General features: G+C 44.1%; 3 protein-coding genes across 7 annotated transcripts; all 3 read left to right on the top strand.

Moving 5' to 3' along the window:
• Positions 1-156: 156 nt before the first annotated feature.
• On the top strand, positions 157-1,261 carry LOC311495782 (reelin-like; the record flags this gene model as incomplete). The annotated part of the gene is made up of 3 exons (XM_084555374.1): positions 157-434; positions 536-707; positions 959-1,261. The coding sequence occupies exons 1-3, from the start codon at positions 181-183 to the stop codon at positions 1,259-1,261; spliced, it is 729 nt and encodes a 242-aa protein (XP_084411500.1). The 5' UTR covers positions 157-180.
• Positions 1,262-8,678: 7,417 nt separating this feature from the next.
• On the top strand, positions 8,679-10,734 carry LOC311496189 (reelin-like; the record flags this gene model as incomplete). Its single annotated transcript, XM_084555951.1, has 4 exons — positions 8,679-9,289; positions 9,567-9,744; positions 10,340-10,533; positions 10,668-10,734. The coding sequence occupies exons 1-4, from the start codon at positions 9,249-9,251 to the stop codon at positions 10,732-10,734; spliced, it is 480 nt and encodes a 159-aa protein (XP_084412077.1). The 5' UTR covers positions 8,679-9,248.
• Positions 10,534-21,146, top strand: LOC311495780 (reelin-like). Of its 5 annotated transcripts, none has more exons than XM_084555372.1 (14): positions 10,534-10,881; positions 10,988-11,142; positions 11,256-11,470; positions 11,591-11,768; positions 11,880-12,055; positions 12,144-12,250; positions 12,348-12,590; positions 12,682-13,024; positions 13,178-13,339; positions 13,434-13,591; positions 13,766-13,991; positions 14,129-14,326; positions 15,910-16,008; positions 19,632-21,146. In XM_084555372.1, the coding sequence occupies exons 2-14, from the start codon at positions 11,056-11,058 to the stop codon at positions 19,726-19,728; spliced, it is 2,289 nt and encodes a 762-aa protein (XP_084411498.1). In that variant the 5' UTR covers positions 10,534-10,881; positions 10,988-11,055; the 3' UTR covers positions 19,729-21,146. The 5 variants fall into 5 exon arrangements, with proteins under 5 accessions (XP_084411498.1, XP_084411497.1, XP_084411495.1 ...); XM_084555371.1 differs by having other exon boundaries at positions 10,534-11,142; positions 12,682-12,857; positions 12,951-13,024; XM_084555369.1 differs by having other exon boundaries at positions 10,534-11,142; positions 13,766-13,985.

Genomic DNA, 21,146 nt, shown 5'->3' with positions numbered 1-21,146 from the left:
AGCGCTATTTGTTGCAGGAAACTGATTCTCCCGATTCCAAGGTTGCACACAAAGACACTGGCTTCACAGTGGCTCCATTTAAAGAGTGTGATACAAACAAGTAGTACGATTATATTTTGATCACTGGATGGGAGTGAAACATGTAAACACAAATGCACTGCACAGTATATTATATACTAGATGAGTGTCACTTACTCATTACATACTAATGCATGTTTGTGTCGTCAGGCTGGGCTGAGGCAGCTCGTCAGCTGGGACCTGGACACAGAATGGGCGGAGTTTGTGCAGTTCTACCTGCGTGTGGGTGGAGACTGGGCAGAGTGTAACCAGGCAGACAGCAGGGAGGAAGGAGTTCTGCTGCAGTACAGCAACGATGGAGGCATTAGTTGGGGCCTGATTGCTGAGATGTACTTCACTGACTTCACCAAGCCTCGGTGAGTCTTTACCAGGACAAATACAAGAGTATTTGATGTGGCTGTGATGATTTTGTATTTTGGAAAATAAACTTCTGTAACCTGTCTTCTCCATTTCGCAGCTTTGTCCATTATGAGCTTCCCTTGGCCTCTAAAACACCCTCCACAAGGTTTCGATGGTGGCAGCCTCTTCACTCTGGGGATGGCTATGACCAATGGGCAATTGATGACGTTATAATTTTGTCAGAGAGGGAGAAACACATCATCCCCATGGCCAATCCCACTCTACCACAGGTCAGGAATCAGTTTCAAGAGTTTTTCATGTAACTTGTTATTTGTGGTCTGACCTCGTGGAGCAGCCGAGGCTTGCTCTTGAGCCAGTATTTCATTTTCTATTACAGAACATGTCAGCCAAACTCAGATAGAGCAGCTATTAAATCTTAACATCCTTCCGGAGGTGTTATCCATTCATCAGTTTTGCTGGAGACAGTGATAAATGTCAACACAACACAACAGTAAAAGGCTGCTGTCTTCTGTCTCTACAGAACTTTTATGAGAAGCCAGCATTTGACTACCCTCTGAACCAGATGAGTGTTTGGCTGATGCTGGGTAATGAAGGCATGGAGAGGGAAAGCAACAACAGCTTCTGTGCCCCCACTCCCTCTGCCATGGTGTTTGGGCGCTCTGACGGGGACAGGGTGGCTGTCACCAGAGACCTGGCCCTGCGGCCTGGCTACACCCTTCAGTTTAAGGTGGGTGTAAATTATACAGTAGAAGATGAAAATATATGCTGGATGGACATTTATCATTTAAAGAGTCATTTCAGACAGACAATACAATGTTTTTAGATATATTCTCTAATTTTATGACCTCATAATCTGCCTGTTTCTACCACCAGTTGAACATAGGCTGTGAATCAGAGTTCAGCTCATCTGCCCCAGTCCTGCTGCAGTACTCCCACGATGCTGGCCGTACCTGGGCCCTGGTTGGAGAGGGCTGTTACCCAGGAACCCCAGGGGCTGGAATATGTGAGGGCAGTGGCCGTGAGCTCAAAGAACCCACTGTCTACAACACTGGAGACTATGAACAGTGGACAAGGGTCACTGTGGTTGTACCACGCAGTGTTGCAGCCAGGTAGCTATGGTTGTATTAGAGTTTTTCTGTTTTTGTAGGTTGAAGAAATTATAAATAATGACTGAATTTCACAGTTTAAAATTGTGTTGTTCTGTATTTCTAACCATCTTTCCGTCCTTTTCCCAGTAAAACCAGGTTCCGTTGGTTCCAGGAGAGTAGCATGCACAGAGATGCTCCACCATTTGCTTTGGATGGTGTGTACATCTCTGAGCCCTGTCCAAACCATTGTGGGGGACAAGGGGATTGCATCTCTGGAGTTTGTTTCTGTGATATGGGATACACAGGTAAGGTATAAAAACGAAAGAAAGACAAAATATATATTAATTTAATATATGTGTTTTTCAATCGTATCTTTATGTTTTACCTTATTATTCACTGTCACTGTCACATAGTGGAGCAGGATAGTTGTGTCCCATCTGTGGCCAGTCCTACAGAGCTGACTGAGGGTTTTGAGGGGAAGCTGAGTCCACTCTGGCAGAGCCTAAGTGGGGGACAAATTGGAGGCGGCTGTGGGATCATTGGTGAGGGCAAAGCCCTTTATTTCAGTAGCCCTGGGCGGAGAGAAGCACGCACTGTGCCGCTAGACACCACCAACACACGGTGAGAGGAATACTTCTATAACTCTCAGATGCAAACACTGGAGGAATGCAATATGTGCTGAAGTTTGTGGATTATAACATTCTGTTTTGTTCCTACAGGTTGGTTCAATTCTACATCCGAATTGGCAGCAAGAGTTTGGGACCCACTTGCACCAGGCCTCGCTCTCGCAATGAAGGTAATTCCCAAACCAAAGAAGCAGCTCGTCAGTACTTTACATACTGTACTGAGGCCCTCTGCTGGATCCATGTGGCTGTTCCTTAACAGTGAGCTCCATAGAGAACAACTCCGCATCTGATCACTTCACTGCTGGCTTGTGTCCAACTGTTCTTTTTCACTGTGTCTTTGATCCTTGTGATCCAGTCAAAGCTGTGCTGCTCCAGATCTGATCATCATTGTCTGCTCTGTTCTATTCATCAGTCAGCACATTGTGGATTTTTAGCCTGCAGCATTTCTGAAGGTTGAGTCTGATCATTTCTGCAGGATCAGATAAAACATAGTCGGCTTGCTAAATAGTTTGTCTGTAATAATCAAGGCGTATGGGCTGTGTTATTTGAGTCTGTTGTAGCTTAATTTCTAAGCTCTTTAATATTGAAGTGGCAACATATCGATTCCCAACTCAAACAGCTATTCATTTTTCTGTGGTTTTAGGTGTCATTGTCCAGTTTTCTACCAACAATGGAGTCCAGTGGCAGTTCCTGAGAGAGCTGGACTTCAGTTCATTCCTGGAGCCCCAAGTGGTGACTATCGAGCTGCCAGCTCCAGCTAAAACCTCCTACACAGTATTTCGATGGTGGCAGCCACAGCAAGGTTAGTGCACTACTACAGTAAAACATATAACAAAATTACTACATTATTAACCAATCAGTTGACTAAATTTCAGCTGATTAAATTCTGTTTTTGCTTTTACTTCTTCTGCCCCAAACTTTTAGGAAAACATTCTGCCCAGTGGGCTCTGGATGATGTCCTGATTGGTATGAACGACAGCTCCAGAACAGGTTTCCATGACAAGTTTGACGGCACGACCCCTCTGAGGCACAACTGGTACCGTATTCAGGGTGGGGAGGTGACCGTGGACTGCCTGTCTCTAGACACAGCACTTACCTTCAACTCTGAAGCCATTGATAGTGAGTCACACAAACACCTCAATGGTCATAAGCATGTACGCACACTCACGCAGTAGAGGATTTATGATTATGGGGTTGTCAATTTTGTTTCCTAAACTGGGTAGAAAAATGTGTGCACAGAAAGTGAAGAAGCACCTCTTCATTCCCTCAACAGTCATTGTCAAGTGGTCCCTGAATAAGGCACTTAACACACGGTGAAGCTGCTGTTTGTAGTGAGCAGTCTAGTGTGAATATATTTCAGTGAATGAATAAAAAAGCAAAATGTTACTGCAAAACAACTCATCTTCAAATCTGACTTTGTTGAAGAAACTGTGGAAAAAGTGTAAAATAGTAAAATCTATATGCATATACCGTATGTAATATATATATGTGCTCTCTCTTGTATACTATGGACTCTGTTTTCACACTCTAGTGCTCAAACAAGCCACACAAGTGGTTGTACAGGGACATCACGGTATTATACACAACAGGCTGAAATTGAATCACCCATTTACTGTGGCGCCATGGGTCCTGCATTATTAATGAGAGCAAACCTGATTGAACATCCTGCTTGTTATTTATGCTTGCATCAAACTGTGAGCGGATTTACTTTGTGCAAATAATACATTACAACTAGGCCGATCATTAAGCGTTCACAGCAAGCACAATTTGGCAGCACATCTATAAACATAAAGCTCCTCCCGATGGCCGCTCTCAGGTACACTCACACAAGTACACGATTCGCACAGACACACCTATTGTTTCCAAGGCTACATAAGAATTTGCATTAGGATGTGTTGAGTTTGTGTCTGCAGTTTAAGCTTTTTTTTATTGTGCCACCGAGCTGAAAATACAGAGAATGACATTATTTCTGGATTTTGCTATGAATTTTACCAATTCTTGCTGCAGCTGTAACCATTTCTTTTTTTACAAATAATGTATATTATCTAAAAATGTCAAAGGCAATGCTTGTAGTTGTATACAAATGGCTTTTAGAGAGTGCCAGTTCATTGTTTAGCCATCCAGACCCATCTTTACTGCTCTCATAGCATTATTTTCAGCTGCTCAAGGCTACTGTTTCTCAGTAAAAATGGTAAACACTCAAATCTGCCAGACTTGCTTGGCACCATCTAGCAGATCAAGTTATCCACTAATTAGAAAATATCATTTAGCAGGTAAATATACTTCCCTTATGAATTAATAGAGCTCAAAAGTGAAGGTAAAAGAATGGATATACGCCTGCAGGTAACCAGAAAGACTAAAAATGAAAAGGTTGCTCCATAACTGCTAGATATGTTAAGTTCATCATTTCAACTTAGAAGGTGGACATTTTGTTCTGTTACCCAGAAAGTGGCCTGATACACAGTTTAAGTAACTTTATTTAATTTAACAGATGAACAACATTAATTTGCAATTTGCAGACACATTTGTTAAAGCACAGTTGAATGTTTCATTGCTGTAACCTTATGTGAGCCAAAATCAGTTTTGAATAAATTCGAATAAATGTAATGTTACTGTTGAACTGTGCTTACAGAGAAGCCCAGATATGCAGAAAGCTGGGACTTTGAGGTGTCAGGCTCGTCATTCCTGCAGTTTGAGCTGAGTATGGGCTGTAGTAAGTCCACCTCCTTCTCCCACGGTGTGCGTCTGGAGTACTCCACAGACTGTGGTCGTCACTGGTCTCTCATCACACCAGAGTGTGTGCCCCCAGCTATCGGCTGTGCTGGTTATACTCAGAGTTCCATCTATACATCAACCCAGTACAAACACTGGAGGAGGATCACCGTCTACTTGCCCAGTGCTGCTAAGTAGGTGTTTTTGTTCCCACAATTAGAAGTGAGGATTGTTGTAGTCGCTGACACTGTCTCAAGTATTTTAGCTACTTTTTTTCTCTGCTGTTGAATCTCATAGTTCTCCCAGAACTCGGTTCCGTTGGATTCAGACCCACTTCACCCCAGGTGCAGAAGGGTGGGCTCTAGATAATGTGTTACTGGCCCCTGGCTGCCCCTGGATGTGCTCTGGACATGGACTGTGTGACAATGGGCGCTGTGTGTACGTAAAACTGGCTTTTCTACACAGCTCTTTAATTTTTGTTCTGTTAATTCTCTGCATACATATCAATGTAAACCCGTACTTCCTCTCTATTCTCACACAGGTGTGATAAGGGTTATGGAGGGGCTCACTGTGTACCTTTGGCCCCATTGCCATCTGTACTGAGAGAAGACTTTAATGAAAATTTGCAGCAGGAGACGTGGCCTGAGGTGTATGGATCAGAGAGAGGAACTCTAAGCGGAGAGCCTCTTAAATCTGGCACTGCCCTTATTTTCAAAGGGGTAAGGACGCAGAGAACACACAGAGCAGCAGTGACACAGTTAAACAACACAACTTGAAATCTTTACATCAGTTACTTTTCTTAAATGACCAGCAATACAATTCCTTTTTAGGACGGTCTGCGAATGCTAGTGTCACGGGATCTGGACTGCACAAACACTCTTTACATCCAGTTCTCCTTCAAATTCATCACTAAAGGTTCTATGTTACTCTTTTTTTCAGTGTATTTTGTGTTTTTTAATTTTTTTTGTGTTGTGCTGATGTTGTTTTTGCTCAGCTATTGGTGTAACAGTTAATCCTGTGTACCTTTCTAGGTGTCCCAGAGCGCTCCCATTCAGTGCTGCTGCAGTACTCTGTGAATGGAGGAATCAGCTGGCTGCTGTTAGATGAGTTTTACTTCCCAGCTTCTACCGACACTCTCTTCCTCCACCTGCCACTGCCAGCCAGTGCTCAGACCAACGCCACCCGTTTCAGGCTCTGGCAGCCTTACAACAGCGGTGAGTGAATCCCAATATTCCCTGAACTTTATTTTATTATTCTTTTCTCTTCCGTTTCGCTCCAAAAGCTGATATAATGTTGTTCAAACTTTTAGAGCGAGCATGTAATCATCTCTATAACATTATGCCCTTTAGGTAAGAAGGAGGAGGTGTGGGTGATAGATGATCTCATCATCGATGGCAGCTCCTTACACAACCCGCCAGTGGTGATTGACAGTTTTGAGGATGGCCCCAATGAGTCCAACTGGCTTTTCTCTCCTGGGGGAAACACTGGTCTCTATTGCCCCTACCAGAAGACTGGCATGTAAGAAAAGAAAAACAAAGTTTATGCACTTATTATTTTTGGAACCTATTTTTATATAACTGGTGGAAAAAAAATTGCCAATAGATGCTTTCTCCCTTGACTAATGTCTGTGAGTGTGTGATTGATGCAGGGAGGAGGATGAGTCAGCTATGGTGTTTGTCTCAAGTGAGCTTGGAGAGCACTCCATTACCACCAGGGACATTGACGTAAATGAGAATACCATCATCCAGTTTGAGGTACACATACACAGACTTCTTTTCTAAAGAAACAATCATAATCCTTACTTGGAACATTATGTCTGGTTTGTTATCTTCACTCATGGTGCGTATATCTATCTCTCCAGATTAATGTGGGCTGCACAGCTGAAAGCTCTTCTGCCAACCCAGTGCGTCTTGAGTTCTCACGGGACTTTGGTGCCACATGGCACCTTTTGGTACCCCTGTGTTCCGGTGGACCCCAGCCCTCCTCACTCTGCTCCACAGAGCTTCACCCTGCCAGCATATATTTCCCTGGTACCACTCAGGGCTGGAGGAGGGAGGTCATTCACTTTGGCAAGCTTCGCCTCTGTGGGTAAGAACTTGATACTTCCTGTACAGCAGCAGGGCAGACTCAAACAAAAACATTTAGGGAAACTTTATTATAATATTAACGATATAGTTAACATAATTGTTATTTCTGTTGGACTCTAACTCACTTATTCTTCAATGTTTGCTGCAATGCAGGTCAGTAAGGTTCCGTTGGTATCAAGGTTTCTTCTCAACTGGTTCTTCGCCTCCAACATGGGCACTAGATAATGTCTACATTGGCCCACAGTGTCAGGACATGTGTAATGGTCACGGGGCTTGTGTGGGTGGCACTCACTGTGTGTGTGACCCCGGCTACTCTGGACCTGACTGCTCTGTGCCTGACACCCCCAACCCTGACTTCCTCAAAGAAGACTTTGAAGGTACACCAACGTACTAAAGCACATTAAAGTCGCTCAGATTGTTTTATGCACCGTTCATTATGCATGTCTATGGTATTTATTGAACAGATGAAACTTAACTGAATATGTGGTCATTGCTGTTTTATACAAGCTTGAAATCAGATTGTCAGACCATCAGTCTTCAAGTCTTCTAAAATATTTGACAAGTTATAGTGAAGTATCTTTGTAAACCATTGTTTTTAGTTAAACTTTGTGTGCCTTATTTTAGTCTTGATTATTCTTCAGTCCATATTGATGTTGCTCCTGTCTGTATTGCTTGTTTTGTTTCAACTCTGTATACATTCTTTGTGTGTTTCTAGGAGGAGCTGTGGATGCTGAGCGTTTTACGCTCCTGAGTGGCGGTAAACCATCCAGGAAGTGTGGCATCATGTCTAGTGGGAACCACCTGTTCTTCAGTGAGGATGGCTTACGCATGTTGGTCACCAATGACATGGACCTGTCAAATGCTAGGTAGACCTACGTTAGCAAACTAAAAATTGCACATTTCAAACATTATACCCATATAAAATAGTGGATATTATTGGCTCCACAGTTCAGTAAGAACCCCATGTGTTAATGCAGGTTTGTTCAGTTCTTCCTACGTCTCGGCTGTGGTAAAGCGGCTCCAGACCCTCGCTCCCAGCCAGTTCTGCTGCAATACTCAGTGGATGGAGGTCTGATCTGGGGACTCCTGCAGGAATTTCTTTTTAGCAACAACAGTAATCAGGCTCGTCTGGTGGCTCTGGAAATCCCACTGCGTGCCCGCACCTCTTCTACTCGCCTCCGCTGGTGGCAGCCCTCTGAAAATGGACACTTTTACAGCCCATGGGTCATTGACCAGGTACAGTTAGTGATAATCTATCTAACCATCCGTCCATCAATAAATCTTGTCATGGCTGTTAACCATTACTGCTTTCTTTCATTCTTTTCATCTAATGTGAATTTTGTTTCCACTTTGTTCGTCTTCTTCGCTCTAACTATGCAAGCGTTTATGTCTAATTCCAATAGGTGGTGGTTGGTGGCAGTGCCAGCGGCTGGGGACCTCTTGAAGATGACTTCTCCTCAATCGATGGGCGCTCTTGGCTCCTCCACCCTGGCGGGACTCGAATGCCTGTTTGTGGCTCTGATGGACCTGCTTTTGCATTTATAGAGAAGTCCAACACACGTTATGCTGTTACCACTGACATCAGTCTAGGACAAGACGCGTTCATCCAGTTTGACTTTTCTGCCTCCTGCTCCGTCACAAACTCCTGCTACTGTAAGTAGCAGAAATCACCAATGAAACCTTTATTATAACATTTCAATGTCTGCATGGAAGAATGATATGATAGAGTAGAGCAGAGTCCAGTGAAAATGATAATGGAGGAATTTGTGATTTCATGTTGTTTCAACATTAAATATGTTAGAGGAAGTTAAAAGAAATCTAACTATTTTCTCTGCAGCTGTAGAGTTGGAGTATTCTCTGGATCTGGGTTTAAACTGGCAGCCTCTGGTCAGAGACTGTCTGCCCACAAGCCCCGACTGCTCTTCGTACACTCTGCAGCGACTTCTGGTTTCTGACACCTACAACAAGTGGGGCCGTGTTACCCTGCCTATCCCATCATATGCCAGGTCAGGACAGGCCTGTTATTCATCAACAAAGACAAACATATTTAGTGGTGCTGCTTCTTTTCAAGCACTCTACTACAATCTGAAAACAAATCATAAAGTGTCACGTCAGGATTTTCAGTTTAATTCCTTGCTATGTAATTTACTTTAACTTACCAACTTACTGTTTCTTTGACTCTAATTTATGTCTTTAGGTCTCCAGCCACAAGGTTCCGCTGGTTCCAGCAGGCTCCCTTTGACAAGCAGCAGACGTGGGCTCTGGATAACCTCTACATTGGAGATGGCTGCCCAGATATGTGCTCTGGACATGGACGCTGCCAACAGAGCTCCTGTGTGTAAGTAGCAGCAGCTTCAAACCCACATACCAAAATTTATATTACTGTTGTCTGGAATGTCAGCTGCTAGTAATAAGCTGTAGAATTCAAAATGCCTTATTTCAGTATTGTATGAATATAAGTTATTTCATAACTGTATTTGTAACAGAAGGTTTTATATGATATATTGTTTAGGCTTAATGTTTTTAATTGATCTTGTGGGGTTACTCAATGTAGCTTGATAGCTAGATTTTCTTTGAACCTGGTTATCGTTGTCTGAACCCTCCATCCTCTCTAGGTGCGACCCAGAATGGGGAGGAGAGTACTGTGATGAGCCCGTGGTTCCTCTTCCCTCCCAGCTGAAGGACAGCTTCAGTCGAGCTCCCTCTCTCAGTCACTGGCACCTACTCACCGGTGGAAAGCTCAGCACTGTGTGTGGAGCTGTGGCCTCTGGAGCTGCTCTGCACTTCAGTGGGGTAAATCTACATCTTGTTATCTAAGTCTTTATTTATTTATTATTTTATATCATGAAATGCATCCTAACCAGGGATTTGCTGAAGAAAAGGCAAATAAATTCATACACATTATAAAGCAGCATTGCCACACATCCTCTGGGTCATTTACTATAGTGTATGTACTGGTTTGTACATTCTCAGTGTCATTTTCATAGTTTTGATAATTATCTGATCATTTATCCACTGTTCTCCACTGAATGATATCTTTATGTGAACATGAGCCAGCCATTAATCAACGCACTAAAGCTAGGTCAGCCTTTATATGCAGCTTGAGTTTTTGTAAAGCATTTAGGCCAGTGTTGGTAGTGGATATCTATTGACAGGCTTATGTTAATGTGCCAGGGAAAAGTCTTGAGAGCAATTGTTTACAATTACCTTTAGGTGGCAGTAACATTTTTTTTATTGTTCTGATCATCTTCTGGTAGCATTCAGAAATTATGTTTGAGATTTTCGGATTTGTTGTTATAAGGATTAGACTGATCAAATGAAGGTTAAGTACAAGTATAGATAACCTGAGGTCCTGATTTAATACACTCCTCTATGTGTCTGTGCTCAGAGCTGTAGCCGTCAGCTGGTGACAGTGGACCTGAATCTGACCAATGCTGAGTTCATCCAGTTCTACTTCATGTACGGCTGCATGATCCCGCCTGGTAACCGCAACCAGGGCGTCCTCCTGGAGTACAGTTTGAATGGAGGAATCAACTGGCATCTACTGACAGAAATCTTCTATGATCTGTACACCAAGCCTGGGTGAGTTCTGTCACCAGACATCCATGGACATAACTATTTGCACTGAGTGTGGAATAGCAGGATATCTGTGAATCTCTTTATCTATTTCTCTGATCAGGTTTGTGAATGTGCTGCTGCCCCCTGCTGCCCGTCAGGAAGGAGTCCGTGTGCGCTGGTGGCAGCCACAGCATGAAGGAGCCGACCACAGTGATTGGGCTCTAGATAACGTCCTTATCGCAGGCTCAGATCCACGGGCGCAGATCACTGACACATTTGGAGGGGTAGCGTTGCCTAACCATGAGAGAGCTCCTGCTGATGGGACTTCAGGAAGGATAGGTCAACTGAGTGAGCAAGAAGAAACACCAATAGGTACTGAACCTCTGAATGCACCTAAAACCTAATCACTCTACTTGTTTTTTGAGTCTTTTCTTATCAAGTATTTTATGTTTGCTTCTCTTCATTTCTCTGTTCCTAGTGAGCCCTCACTGGTTGTTCTCAGAGGACTGCTCAGTGCAGCGCTTTTGCAGCTCTCCTGATGGTGTGATGGTGTGTGGCAATGCTGATGGGAGAGAGGTGTATGCTGTCACACATGATATTGTTCCTGACAAAGGCTGGGTCATGCAGTTCAAGGTAACCAATGAGTCCAAAATGATCCATGATAAAATGATCTTATCTTATCTTATTGCACCTTCTAAAAACCTCTTTCCCAAATGAACCCTGTCACTGTCTTTGTGTTTATTTAGATTGCTGTAGGCTGCATTGTGCCAGAGCGTCATGCAGACCGGCAAGTTCATGTTCAGTATTCAGTAGACTTTGGAGTGACTTGGAAGTACCTGGTTCCTCAGTGCCTACCTGCTGATCCCCGTTGTGGTGGTCAGGTCTCACAGCCATCAGTCTTCTTCCCTGCTGAAGGCTGGAAGAGGGCAGTCTATCCCCTCCCTGACAGCCTGGCTGACACGTAAGTCTACTTAAAAAATTATTAACAGATGTAGTTACTCAAATTCTTCAAACACTTGTTAGATAAATCCTGTAAATTGTTTACGTATTACTTGACTGATCTACGTTGTCTTGTCTTCAGTTCGGTGCGATTCCGGTTTTACCAGCAGCACTCAGACATTCAGTGGGGTGTGGAGAACTTTTACATTGGGCCAGCCTGTGACAGCCACTGTGGGGGACATGGGGACTGTCTGGATCAGCGCTGTCTCTGCGATCCAGGGTTCACTGGACCAAACTGCTATGCCAGCACTGCTCTTAAGGTTCCTTTTCATTCGTTTTTATACATTTGCTCACTGTCAGGCATAGATTACCAAAAAATTATCCTGATGTTTTGAGATGATCTATTACTTAGATGTTTTCTTTTCTTGTAGGCATCTCTGAAAGAGCGTTTTGACTGGGAAGGGGCAGCAGGCCCTCAGTGGCAGGTGCTGGAGGGCGGTAAGCCCTGTACAGACTGTGGAGTGTTGGTAGAGGGGACAGCGCTGTATTTTGGTGGGGCTGATGCCAGACAGGCAGTGACTGCTGATCTGGACCTCCGTGGAGCCAAGTCAGTACTCACAATCCACAAATCACAGCGAAAAATATTTCTGTTGATCTTTAAATATTATAGTTCTACTTTTTGTTGTTGTTCACAGGTTTGTAGAATACTGGGCTAGGATTGGAAGTGAAGATAACATGACCATGTGCCACCGTCCAACTTGTCGCAAAGAGGGAGTGCTGCTGGACTACTCTACTGATGGAGGTGGACTAGAACATACATTATTATTAGGTGTTTTCCTTTTTTCCCCCAACCATTTTCTTATATATTTTTTAAATGTTCTCATTGTGTGAATACTCAGGTGTGTCCTGGATGCTGCTGCATGAGATGGACTACCTGAAGTATGTGTCAGTGAGGAGAGACTACATTGTTTTACCTGAAGGAGCCCTGACTAATGCCACTCGCCTTCGCTGGTGGCAGCCTTTCACCATTTCCTCTGGTCTGGCCACCCCGAGCCTGGAAAGAGCTCAGTGGGCCATAGACAACATCTTAGTGGGAGGGTCAGATATCAACCCATCCACCCTGCTTGACACCTTTGACGATGGTAAGTTTGTATGTGTAGATATAATGAGACATGGATAACTCATAAAAAACACTTTGATATGTCTTCTCACTTTGTTTCTTTGTCTCACTAGAGGGTGTTTCCCATGAGGAAAGTTGGAGTTTCTACCCTAATGCTGTGCGAACGGCTGGCTTCTGTGGTAATCCCTCGTTCCACCTTTACTGGCCAAACAAGAACCAAGACAAAACACATAACATCCTGGCGACTCGAGAACTCATAGTGCAGCCTGGATATATTTTACAGTTCAAGGTACACTGCTTCAAGATAGACCGTTGCCCAGTATCATCTGTTGTTTATCTTGTGCATGTTGACTTCAGTCCCTTACATCTTTCATTGTTACAGATTGTTGTTGGTTGTGAGGCAGATACCTGTGAAGACCACCATTCTGTCCTGCTGCAGTACAGGAAGGATGCAAGGTAAGAAAAACAAGGAGAGGCCAGGTTCATACAGAATCCAGGAACAGCAGCAACAGCTTTACTCTAGTCTACACACATCACTTAATGCGTTTCTCATTCTCTTGGTAGGATCTATTTTACATGAGTTTTCACATCTTCCTTTTTTGCCCTTAGGTCTGACTCATGGCAGCTGGTACAGTCAGAGTGCCTCCCATCTTCAGTCAACAATGTGGGCTGCTCTCCCTTCCAGTTTCATGAATCCACAATCTACAGTCCAGTTAACAGCTCAACATGGACAAGGGTCACTGTCCAGTTACCAGACCATGTCTCCTCAGGGTAGGAGAGCACAGATTGTACTTCACTGTAGTGTAACGTTTCCAGAGTGCTCTTTGTTTCCAAATTGTAAGCTTTTTCTGTTGTATATTTCCAGTGCTACCCAGTTCCGCTGGATTCAAAAGGAGGGGACAGGAGAGCGGCAGAGCTGGGGAGTGGACCATGTTTACATCGGGGAGGCCTGTCCTGGGCTCTGCAGCGGCCACGGATACTGCACAAGTGGAGTTGTCTGCATCTGTGATGAGGGACACCATGGTGGGCCACAAACAACATATTATATTCAGCCTGTTAGATACACATGGTTTTGTATTTGTACTATTCACTACATGGAGTGGTTTTGGGGAAGTTAAATGATGTTGATGAATGAATGAATGGCGTTTTACTTTCCCATATTCATCACTTTCCCTCTGTCTCCTCTTACTTCAACAGGTGACGACTGCTCCCTTTCCAGCAGTGACCTGCCCAGCTCCATAAAGGACAATTTTGAGTCTGGCAGTGTGTCTCAGGAGAGCTGGCAGCTGATCCAGGGTGGGGGAGTGGGCAGTGGCTGTGGGCAGCTGTCACCACATGCCCACGGAGACTCACTCTACTTTAATGGCTGTAAGATGAGGCAAGCAGTTACCAAACCGCTGGACCTCACTAGAGCCAGGTACAGGTACTATCAAAACATAAATAAACTAACTGTGTACAGATATATCTACTGGAACTGATTGGCCTCTACAGTTATATCTGTATGATCTACCTTTAATATTTTCTCTCTCTCTTTGTCCTACCTTCTCTGTCTCCCTGCAGTAAGATCATGTTTGTGCTGCAGATCGGCAGTGTGGCACAGACAGATAGTTGTAACATAGCCCTGGATCAGGCTGACACAGTCGACCGGGCCGTGCTGCTACAATACAGCGTCAACAATGGGGTCAGTTGGCACGTAATCGCCCAGCACCAACCCAAAGACTTCATAAAGGCCCAGAGAGTTTCCTACAACATTCCACTGTGAGTAACACAAAGAGACACCGTGACACTTCTGATTGGCGTCAGCCTTCCCATTAACTCCTGGTATAAGACACCTATTAAAGTAGGACAATTAAAAACCATCCTAACCTGATACGCTGGCCCAGCCTGTAGCTTCAGCATGCTGTCATCAAATTAGTGACTAGATGTCTCATTTACCAGTTTGAGTGTAATCCTTCAGTGTTACATCTTCTATCAGGGTTTCAGACCAGGTTTTGTAAAATGTCTTGAGACAGTTTGTATTGTTATTAACACTGTATAAATCAAATTGAATTGAATTCAGTTGAATAGTTCAGGGAACTGTAACTCACAAGCCACAAGAGTTACGCTTCAGTCCCTTCCTGAACTTCATGTAGGTTCGATCATCTCACATCTCATTTGTTATTCAGCTCTTTATTTCATGAAAATCTTGATATTGCTTTTGGGACTATGACTTGGCTCATCACTAGGTTGTCTTGTTGTTAAACATACTGTCAGAAACATCTCCTGCTGCCAAGATGTGTGTAAGGTTTAGCCTATTTACTGAAGCACTGAGCAGTGTTTCATTGCATTAGAACCTTTATGAGATGGTAATGATTGTTCAAGGCATTAGTCAAACTTTAAAAACTTTATTTTGAAATGCATGAAGATGCGTACAAATAAATTACGTTTTTTTTTTGTCTTGTGACTAATGCTAACGATTATAACCTTCAAAGCGTCTATCAAGAATTATTGGATGTGGAAGCCAGAAGCATCCAACGTACATTAATTCCTGATAATGAACACATCATTGTCCATCCCTTAAATGGAGCAGTTTGGCTTTATTAATGTTAGTTAATACTGTAAATGTCAGCTAGTCATTAATAACAGCGTAATGTTTTTTATACAGCAGGCTAACGGTTGCACATTTGTTAATATAACACATTCTCAGTAGAGGGTGACACGGGAATCAATTGTCGCTCCCATCCCATCCCGAGCCCACAAAAATACTCCCGTCATATCCCGATCACTTGACTGCCCACCCAAAAAATCCTGTCCCGCAAAATCCAGAGAGAATGACTCCCAAATCCCATCCCGCTCCCTATGTTGTTGTCTAAAGTTATCAGACTCTGTTGCCCAACTTGCCCCCCTGTAGCATGTTTGGTTAATCGCGGTCAAATCACTGAGGTTGCCTTGGAAATTTAGGCTACACTTAGGCTATACATGCGTCATTTTTTAATTTAATCTCCGGCTCCGTCACGCTTCTGCCCGCTCCCGTTGATTATTTGCTCTATCCTGTCCCTATCACATTACCAACAGTGAGATTGACTCCCGTACCGCGGGACTCCCACGGGAATACCGTGACCTGCGGGAGTCCCGAAAAATTGTCACCCTCTAATTCTCAGATTTATCTGGCCAAGGGTGTTATTTATTTGGAAACCTAAAGGTTGCTTTTAGTATTGGCTTATAACTGGTCCATGAAGTTTAAAGTATATATTAAACATTATTTGTCATTAACAGTGTGATTAACCCCATTAGACTGGTGTGAAGCTGATGTAAACACTGACACACTTGTTGACCCTACGATGTTTCCATGATCTCTCCAGTGAGGCGAGGGTTAAAGGGGTGATGCTGCGATGGTGGCAGCCACGACACGATGGTGCAGGACATGACCAGTGGGCGTTGGACCATGTGGAAGTAGTTCTGTGAGTACCCAATTCCCAGCCGGCCGCCGGCTTCCCAGACTGGCCCCCAACAGAGTCCTGATCTGCCCCTCTTTCTACCTCTGCCTCAGCCTCACCTGTACAAACGGTTCCCTCTGCTCCACACTAACACAAGGAAACAGTTTACACACAGATCTAAGCACATCTCTGTGCTGCTCACCGCCCACAACAAACTTCTGAGCATTCACTTGTTTTATATGCTAATCACAGCTTCTGGTGTCAGGGAAGCAGAGTAGAAGATTTACTGCTTTGCTGTGAATGTTTCTGTTTGTGGATGACTGGTCTGTGGACAACAGATCAACTCCTGCTGTCAGATCATCATATTTTCAGTGTTTTGTAGAATCCATGCATCTAAACAAGTTGTCAAGGATTGATGTATTTTTCCACTAGCCTGTCTGAAAGGTATATGTATCAAATTTACGTCTTCAATATCGTTAAATAATAGAAACAGTAAATTTGAGCATTGTTTGCTTTTGTAAACAATCCGTTCACATGTCCATTCATTAATTCACACACAGTATTTTCATTTGCAGTCGACCCATGTGCTCCTAAGTGGCCTTTATAAGGCATGGTAGATCATCCTTGTCTCTTCTGAACAGTGATGGTGGCTTCACCTTTAGTGTCTTTTGTTCAACTGTGAATTCATAGTCTGGTCTATTTTTGTTTTTACTGTCACATTCATTTCCTGCAAATAATTGCATTATTGTATTTCTTTCTTCAGGAACTAAAATGTTCTTAAATTTGCAAACGCTCCTTCACTGATTGTTCTTCTCTTTCTTTTCCCCATTTTTTACATTTGTACTGCATTCTAGTTTGTAACCTGGACCAGTAAATTGTCCCCACGTGGAAGACAGTTACAACTTAAGTGGAGATTCTGCAGGGCACTGAAGATATTATGAACTTGGTCTATATTATTCTACACATATTCTTAACATGGCAACATCTTAAAGCATTTTAAATGCATTTCCTGCATGTTGCTGTGGGTATTAGAGCAATAGTCCCTCTTCTTATTGTTCATTCAGATGCGTACCCAGAGCATTTCAAATGCTGCATAGAACAGCCATGTCCTGTACAGATTATGTACACAAACACACACCTATGCCTAACCTGAACTCTCCCTGGTCTACACGGCCATGACCTGTCCCACCCCCTCCCTTGCACTCGCTCAATTTTCAACAGTGTCTGCTGAAAAGAGTGACCGTGATCCTCACACTCTGCTCTGTTGTTTATTTCTCTCTGTTCGCCACTCCTTCACGCATTCTTCCTCTCCCTCCTCCTGCTCAACCCTTTGTTTTGCTCCACATGCCCTTCTTCCCTGCTGCTTTATGTCACTGATGTGGTTTATCATGTGGTCATGCTTTCTCCTCTGCTTGTGCCGCATCTTTTCCTTCCTTATTCCATCCTCTTCCTCTTCCTCCTCCTCCTCCTCCTTCTCTTCCTCCTCCTCCTCCTCCTCGTCCTCTTTGTCCTTTCTTCTTCTTCTTCCCTCCCTCCAAACTCCTTCTTTGCCTCTTTCCCTGTTTCTCGTACCATTCTTCCATACAACGGATGGACTACTGCTTTATATCTTTGCTCTCTGTCTCTTCACCTCTACCTGTGGTTATTTCTTTCGTTTTTCTTGCATCTTTTGTTACATTTCTCCACTGCCTCCTCACTCAATTTCCACCAACTTCTCCTCTGCTCTCCATTTTTCTGTCATATTTGTTTAATTTTCTCTGTCTTCCCTCTCACTCTCACTTCTTTCTTGAACCTCTGACTATCTTTCTGCCTTCTCTCCTTCCTTCTCCCCCACTTTGGGCCCCTGCCTCCCCAGGCTGGGGCTCCTACCCCCCCAGACTTTTCTGCGAGACAGCAGTCCTCTCCTCCTGCCTCCCCCCTCTCGCGCTCTAACCTCTGCTCTCTTCTGTATTCTGCTCCCTCTGGCATGGCTGTAGTGTGAGGTAAGTTCTCCGCCTCTTCCTGAATGCAGCCCCCTCCCTCACCCTCCTCCCGAGCCTTCCTTCTCCGTGTAACACTGCAGACACCCTTCCTTGATTTCACATACACGCCCAGCCCTCCTCATCATCACCATGGTCATCTCCATGCCCTCGCCTTAACTTATGCCCCAGGCAGGTCAAAGGGCAGACCAGCTGCTCAAAGTGTTCAGGTGGAGGCTCACTGACAAAACAATCTAACACACATAAAATAAAATAATACTCATAAAAACACAGCGGACGGAGGGATGTACAGAGCACGGAAATCAGTAAATGTGGTGCCAAATGATTTTGAAATGACATGCATCGATACAGTGTCACAAGATAAGAACAATTCTCTAATAAATGATTTTGATTTGAATATGCTCTTTGAGGCATTTTTACTGTGATAGTGTGCATACAGAACTATCAGTGGTACTGTGTTTGTGTGTATATGTGTGATGTAATCCATCACTATACCTGTATCTGTTTGTTTTGTTCTTGCTGCTTTCTCAACTACAGACTGTCGTAGTGTGTCTGACCTGGCTGCTAATTAACAGGCCGACACGAACAATGATGTGATCCTTCTTGAAAACGATTACTGTTTATTTGTGCAGTATTTATCAAGCCTTATCCCTGAATGATTTGTGTTTTTACATTCATTTAGCAGCATCAGTTGTAATGCAAGGGCATCTCACGTCACTTTTTTTTTCAAAATGAACACACATTTGACCACAGACGTTTCTTTCAACCTCCTCCGTCCCTGCATGGCTTTACGGGTCGACTGTTTGCCACGGCTCCATCTTTTTTCATTCATGGCTGTTTGTCTGTCCGAGGACAACAACAACATGACTCTGAGCCAGGAGCTTCCTCCTCACTTCTCTCTCACACACACGCACTCTCAAACACATGCAGTGTACCAGCCATGCCTCCCATCCACTTTCACAGCATCAACCATCTCACACACACACAAACCATCTCCTACCACCCCCTGCCCTTCCTGCCCTCCTCCCTGCTTCGCAGAGGCCCCTGCCTGCCCTGGCTGCACTCCTGGCTCACTGGCACCGCCCTGCTGGATGGAAGAGGCAATGATCAGGCTAAGCAAGAGTGATCTTCCGCAGCTTTTCTCTGTGACTTAGTTTTAAAACCTTCCCTTTCCTGCTCCCAATCCTGCACTTTTATGGCCTTTTTTTATTTTTTAATTTTCTGTTAACTCTGACCTCAAACACTCAGTGTCAGAGTTTCTTCCTTGCACTTGTGTCAGTACGTTCGTAGACTACCTGTCCTATGTCTTGTCCCGTGATATTTGGTCTACCAAATGATACATCTAGCTAGCACTACCACCATGTTCACCATCTAGCTGCCTCTCATTTGTGCAGAATGTAAACAAATCCAGGTGTGTAAAGTAGCGCCACCCATTCTCTGAGATCCATGCAGCTGTTGAGTGTTTGAGGTTATTGAAACGTGATCTAAAATGCCAGCATGAATCTGTATGAGAGAGAGCGTGGAATCTGCGTTCGACCATCGGTGTGTCTGCGTGCATGGATTAGAGTGCGTGTGCATGTGAATGCGTGGATTCTTGGTGGCCTCTACTCTGTCACTAATGTTGGCACTTTTTCCCTCCCTTTTTCACTTTCTCTTTACCCCCTGCAGCACACGTAAACAAAACTACATGATGAACTTTGCCAGACAGACCGGCATGCGTCACTACTACAGCCGCAAGAGGCGGGCACTGCAGCAGCGTGCCTGAATCCAACCAGTGGGGATTCGTCCTCTGACCTGCCAATCACACATCGACCCGCCACACACGTCCTCATTCTCCTGAAGACATATCACCCTGTTGAGACCCATTCACCGGTGGATTCCAGTCAGCCTTAGACTTCCCTCCCATGTCTTACCCTCAAACACAGGCCATCCAATCAGTTTACGCTCCAGCCAGACAAGACCCAACCACACAGGTCGGCGGGAATGAACCTCAGAAGGAAGGAGTGAAGCGGCCATTTTGTTTACTTTTTTCTCATGGATGGTCGGGGTTTCTAGTTGTTTTGTAATTGTTGCTGTGGTTCCTCCGATTCCTGTTCCCACCCGCGATATCCCTCCCTCTGGTCCCCCACCCCCTCACCCTCTCCCTGCTTTTCCTACCACACTGTGAAATTGAGAGATAATATATCACTGCTGAACTGACCAGCCGATTGGAGAGTAGCCTCCCAGTTCCACTGAGCCACCAGGGTGGAGGACCTCTCCACTGTCTCCAAACAGGAGAAAGACCACAATGATGATACTGACCACGAAGAGGAATAACGGCGATGAAGAAGCTTAAAAAAGGAAAAAAAAAGAGTACTGTGTTCTTGCTGTTCTGTGTGTCTGTGGGTTCTTTTTGTGATGAGTTGACTGTGGTGTTCTGTTTGTTTGTTTGTTCGTTTTCTACTAATTCATATGCTTTTAAGGGGGGGAGGGGAGGGCGGTGCTGGGTTCTGTTTCTTTTTCCTCATTTATTTGGATCAGGTGTGGGCAGGGCAGGAAACGCCCAAACTCCACACCAAGAAGGAACAAAAGAACGATTTGCACGACGACGGAAAGGTTAAAAAAAAAAAAAAAAAGACTGAACAACGATTTTAGTTTTTTTTATCATTTTTTATATATGTTGGTTCCCGAAAATACAGATATTTATGGTAAATGGTTCTTCACGTAACCTATTTAAGATGCACTGTGCGTGAAATCTGTATGTTATTTTCTAGTGTTAAGTTATTAGGCAGTCGAGTCAGGCTCTCGGACTGCATCATCTCCCCTCTTCCTTCACTTCCCTCTTCTCTTGTGCTGTTTCCCTCCTTTCCATCCTCTCTCTCTACCACCCCCCCCCCCTCTCTCTCTCTGCTGATTTCTGATACCTGGCGGTGAGGCTCTATCAGTGTTGTTTTTTGAAGTCTGTGTAATATGGACCCTCTGCCCTCAGTGTAACTCCAATATAGCAATCTCCTGTATATATATGTATATCCACTATGGGGAGACCCAGCAGCCTTATAAAAGGGAAATAAAGAACTGTCCAAACCTCATACTGTACACATGGCTTCAGCTGCTCTCTTTCAGTCTTAAAAGATAAGCCTGGTTCTTGTCTAGCGTATACTTTTCTTTACTGTCAATAAATCTCCACAGTGAACTAGTCCGTCT

This window comes from Chelon labrosus, assembly GCF_963514085.1.
Source record: "Chelon labrosus genome assembly, chromosome: 11".
NCBI classification, from domain to species: domain Eukaryota; kingdom Metazoa; phylum Chordata; class Actinopteri; order Mugiliformes; family Mugilidae; genus Chelon; species Chelon labrosus.
This window is presented reverse-complemented; position numbering and strand designations above follow the sequence as displayed.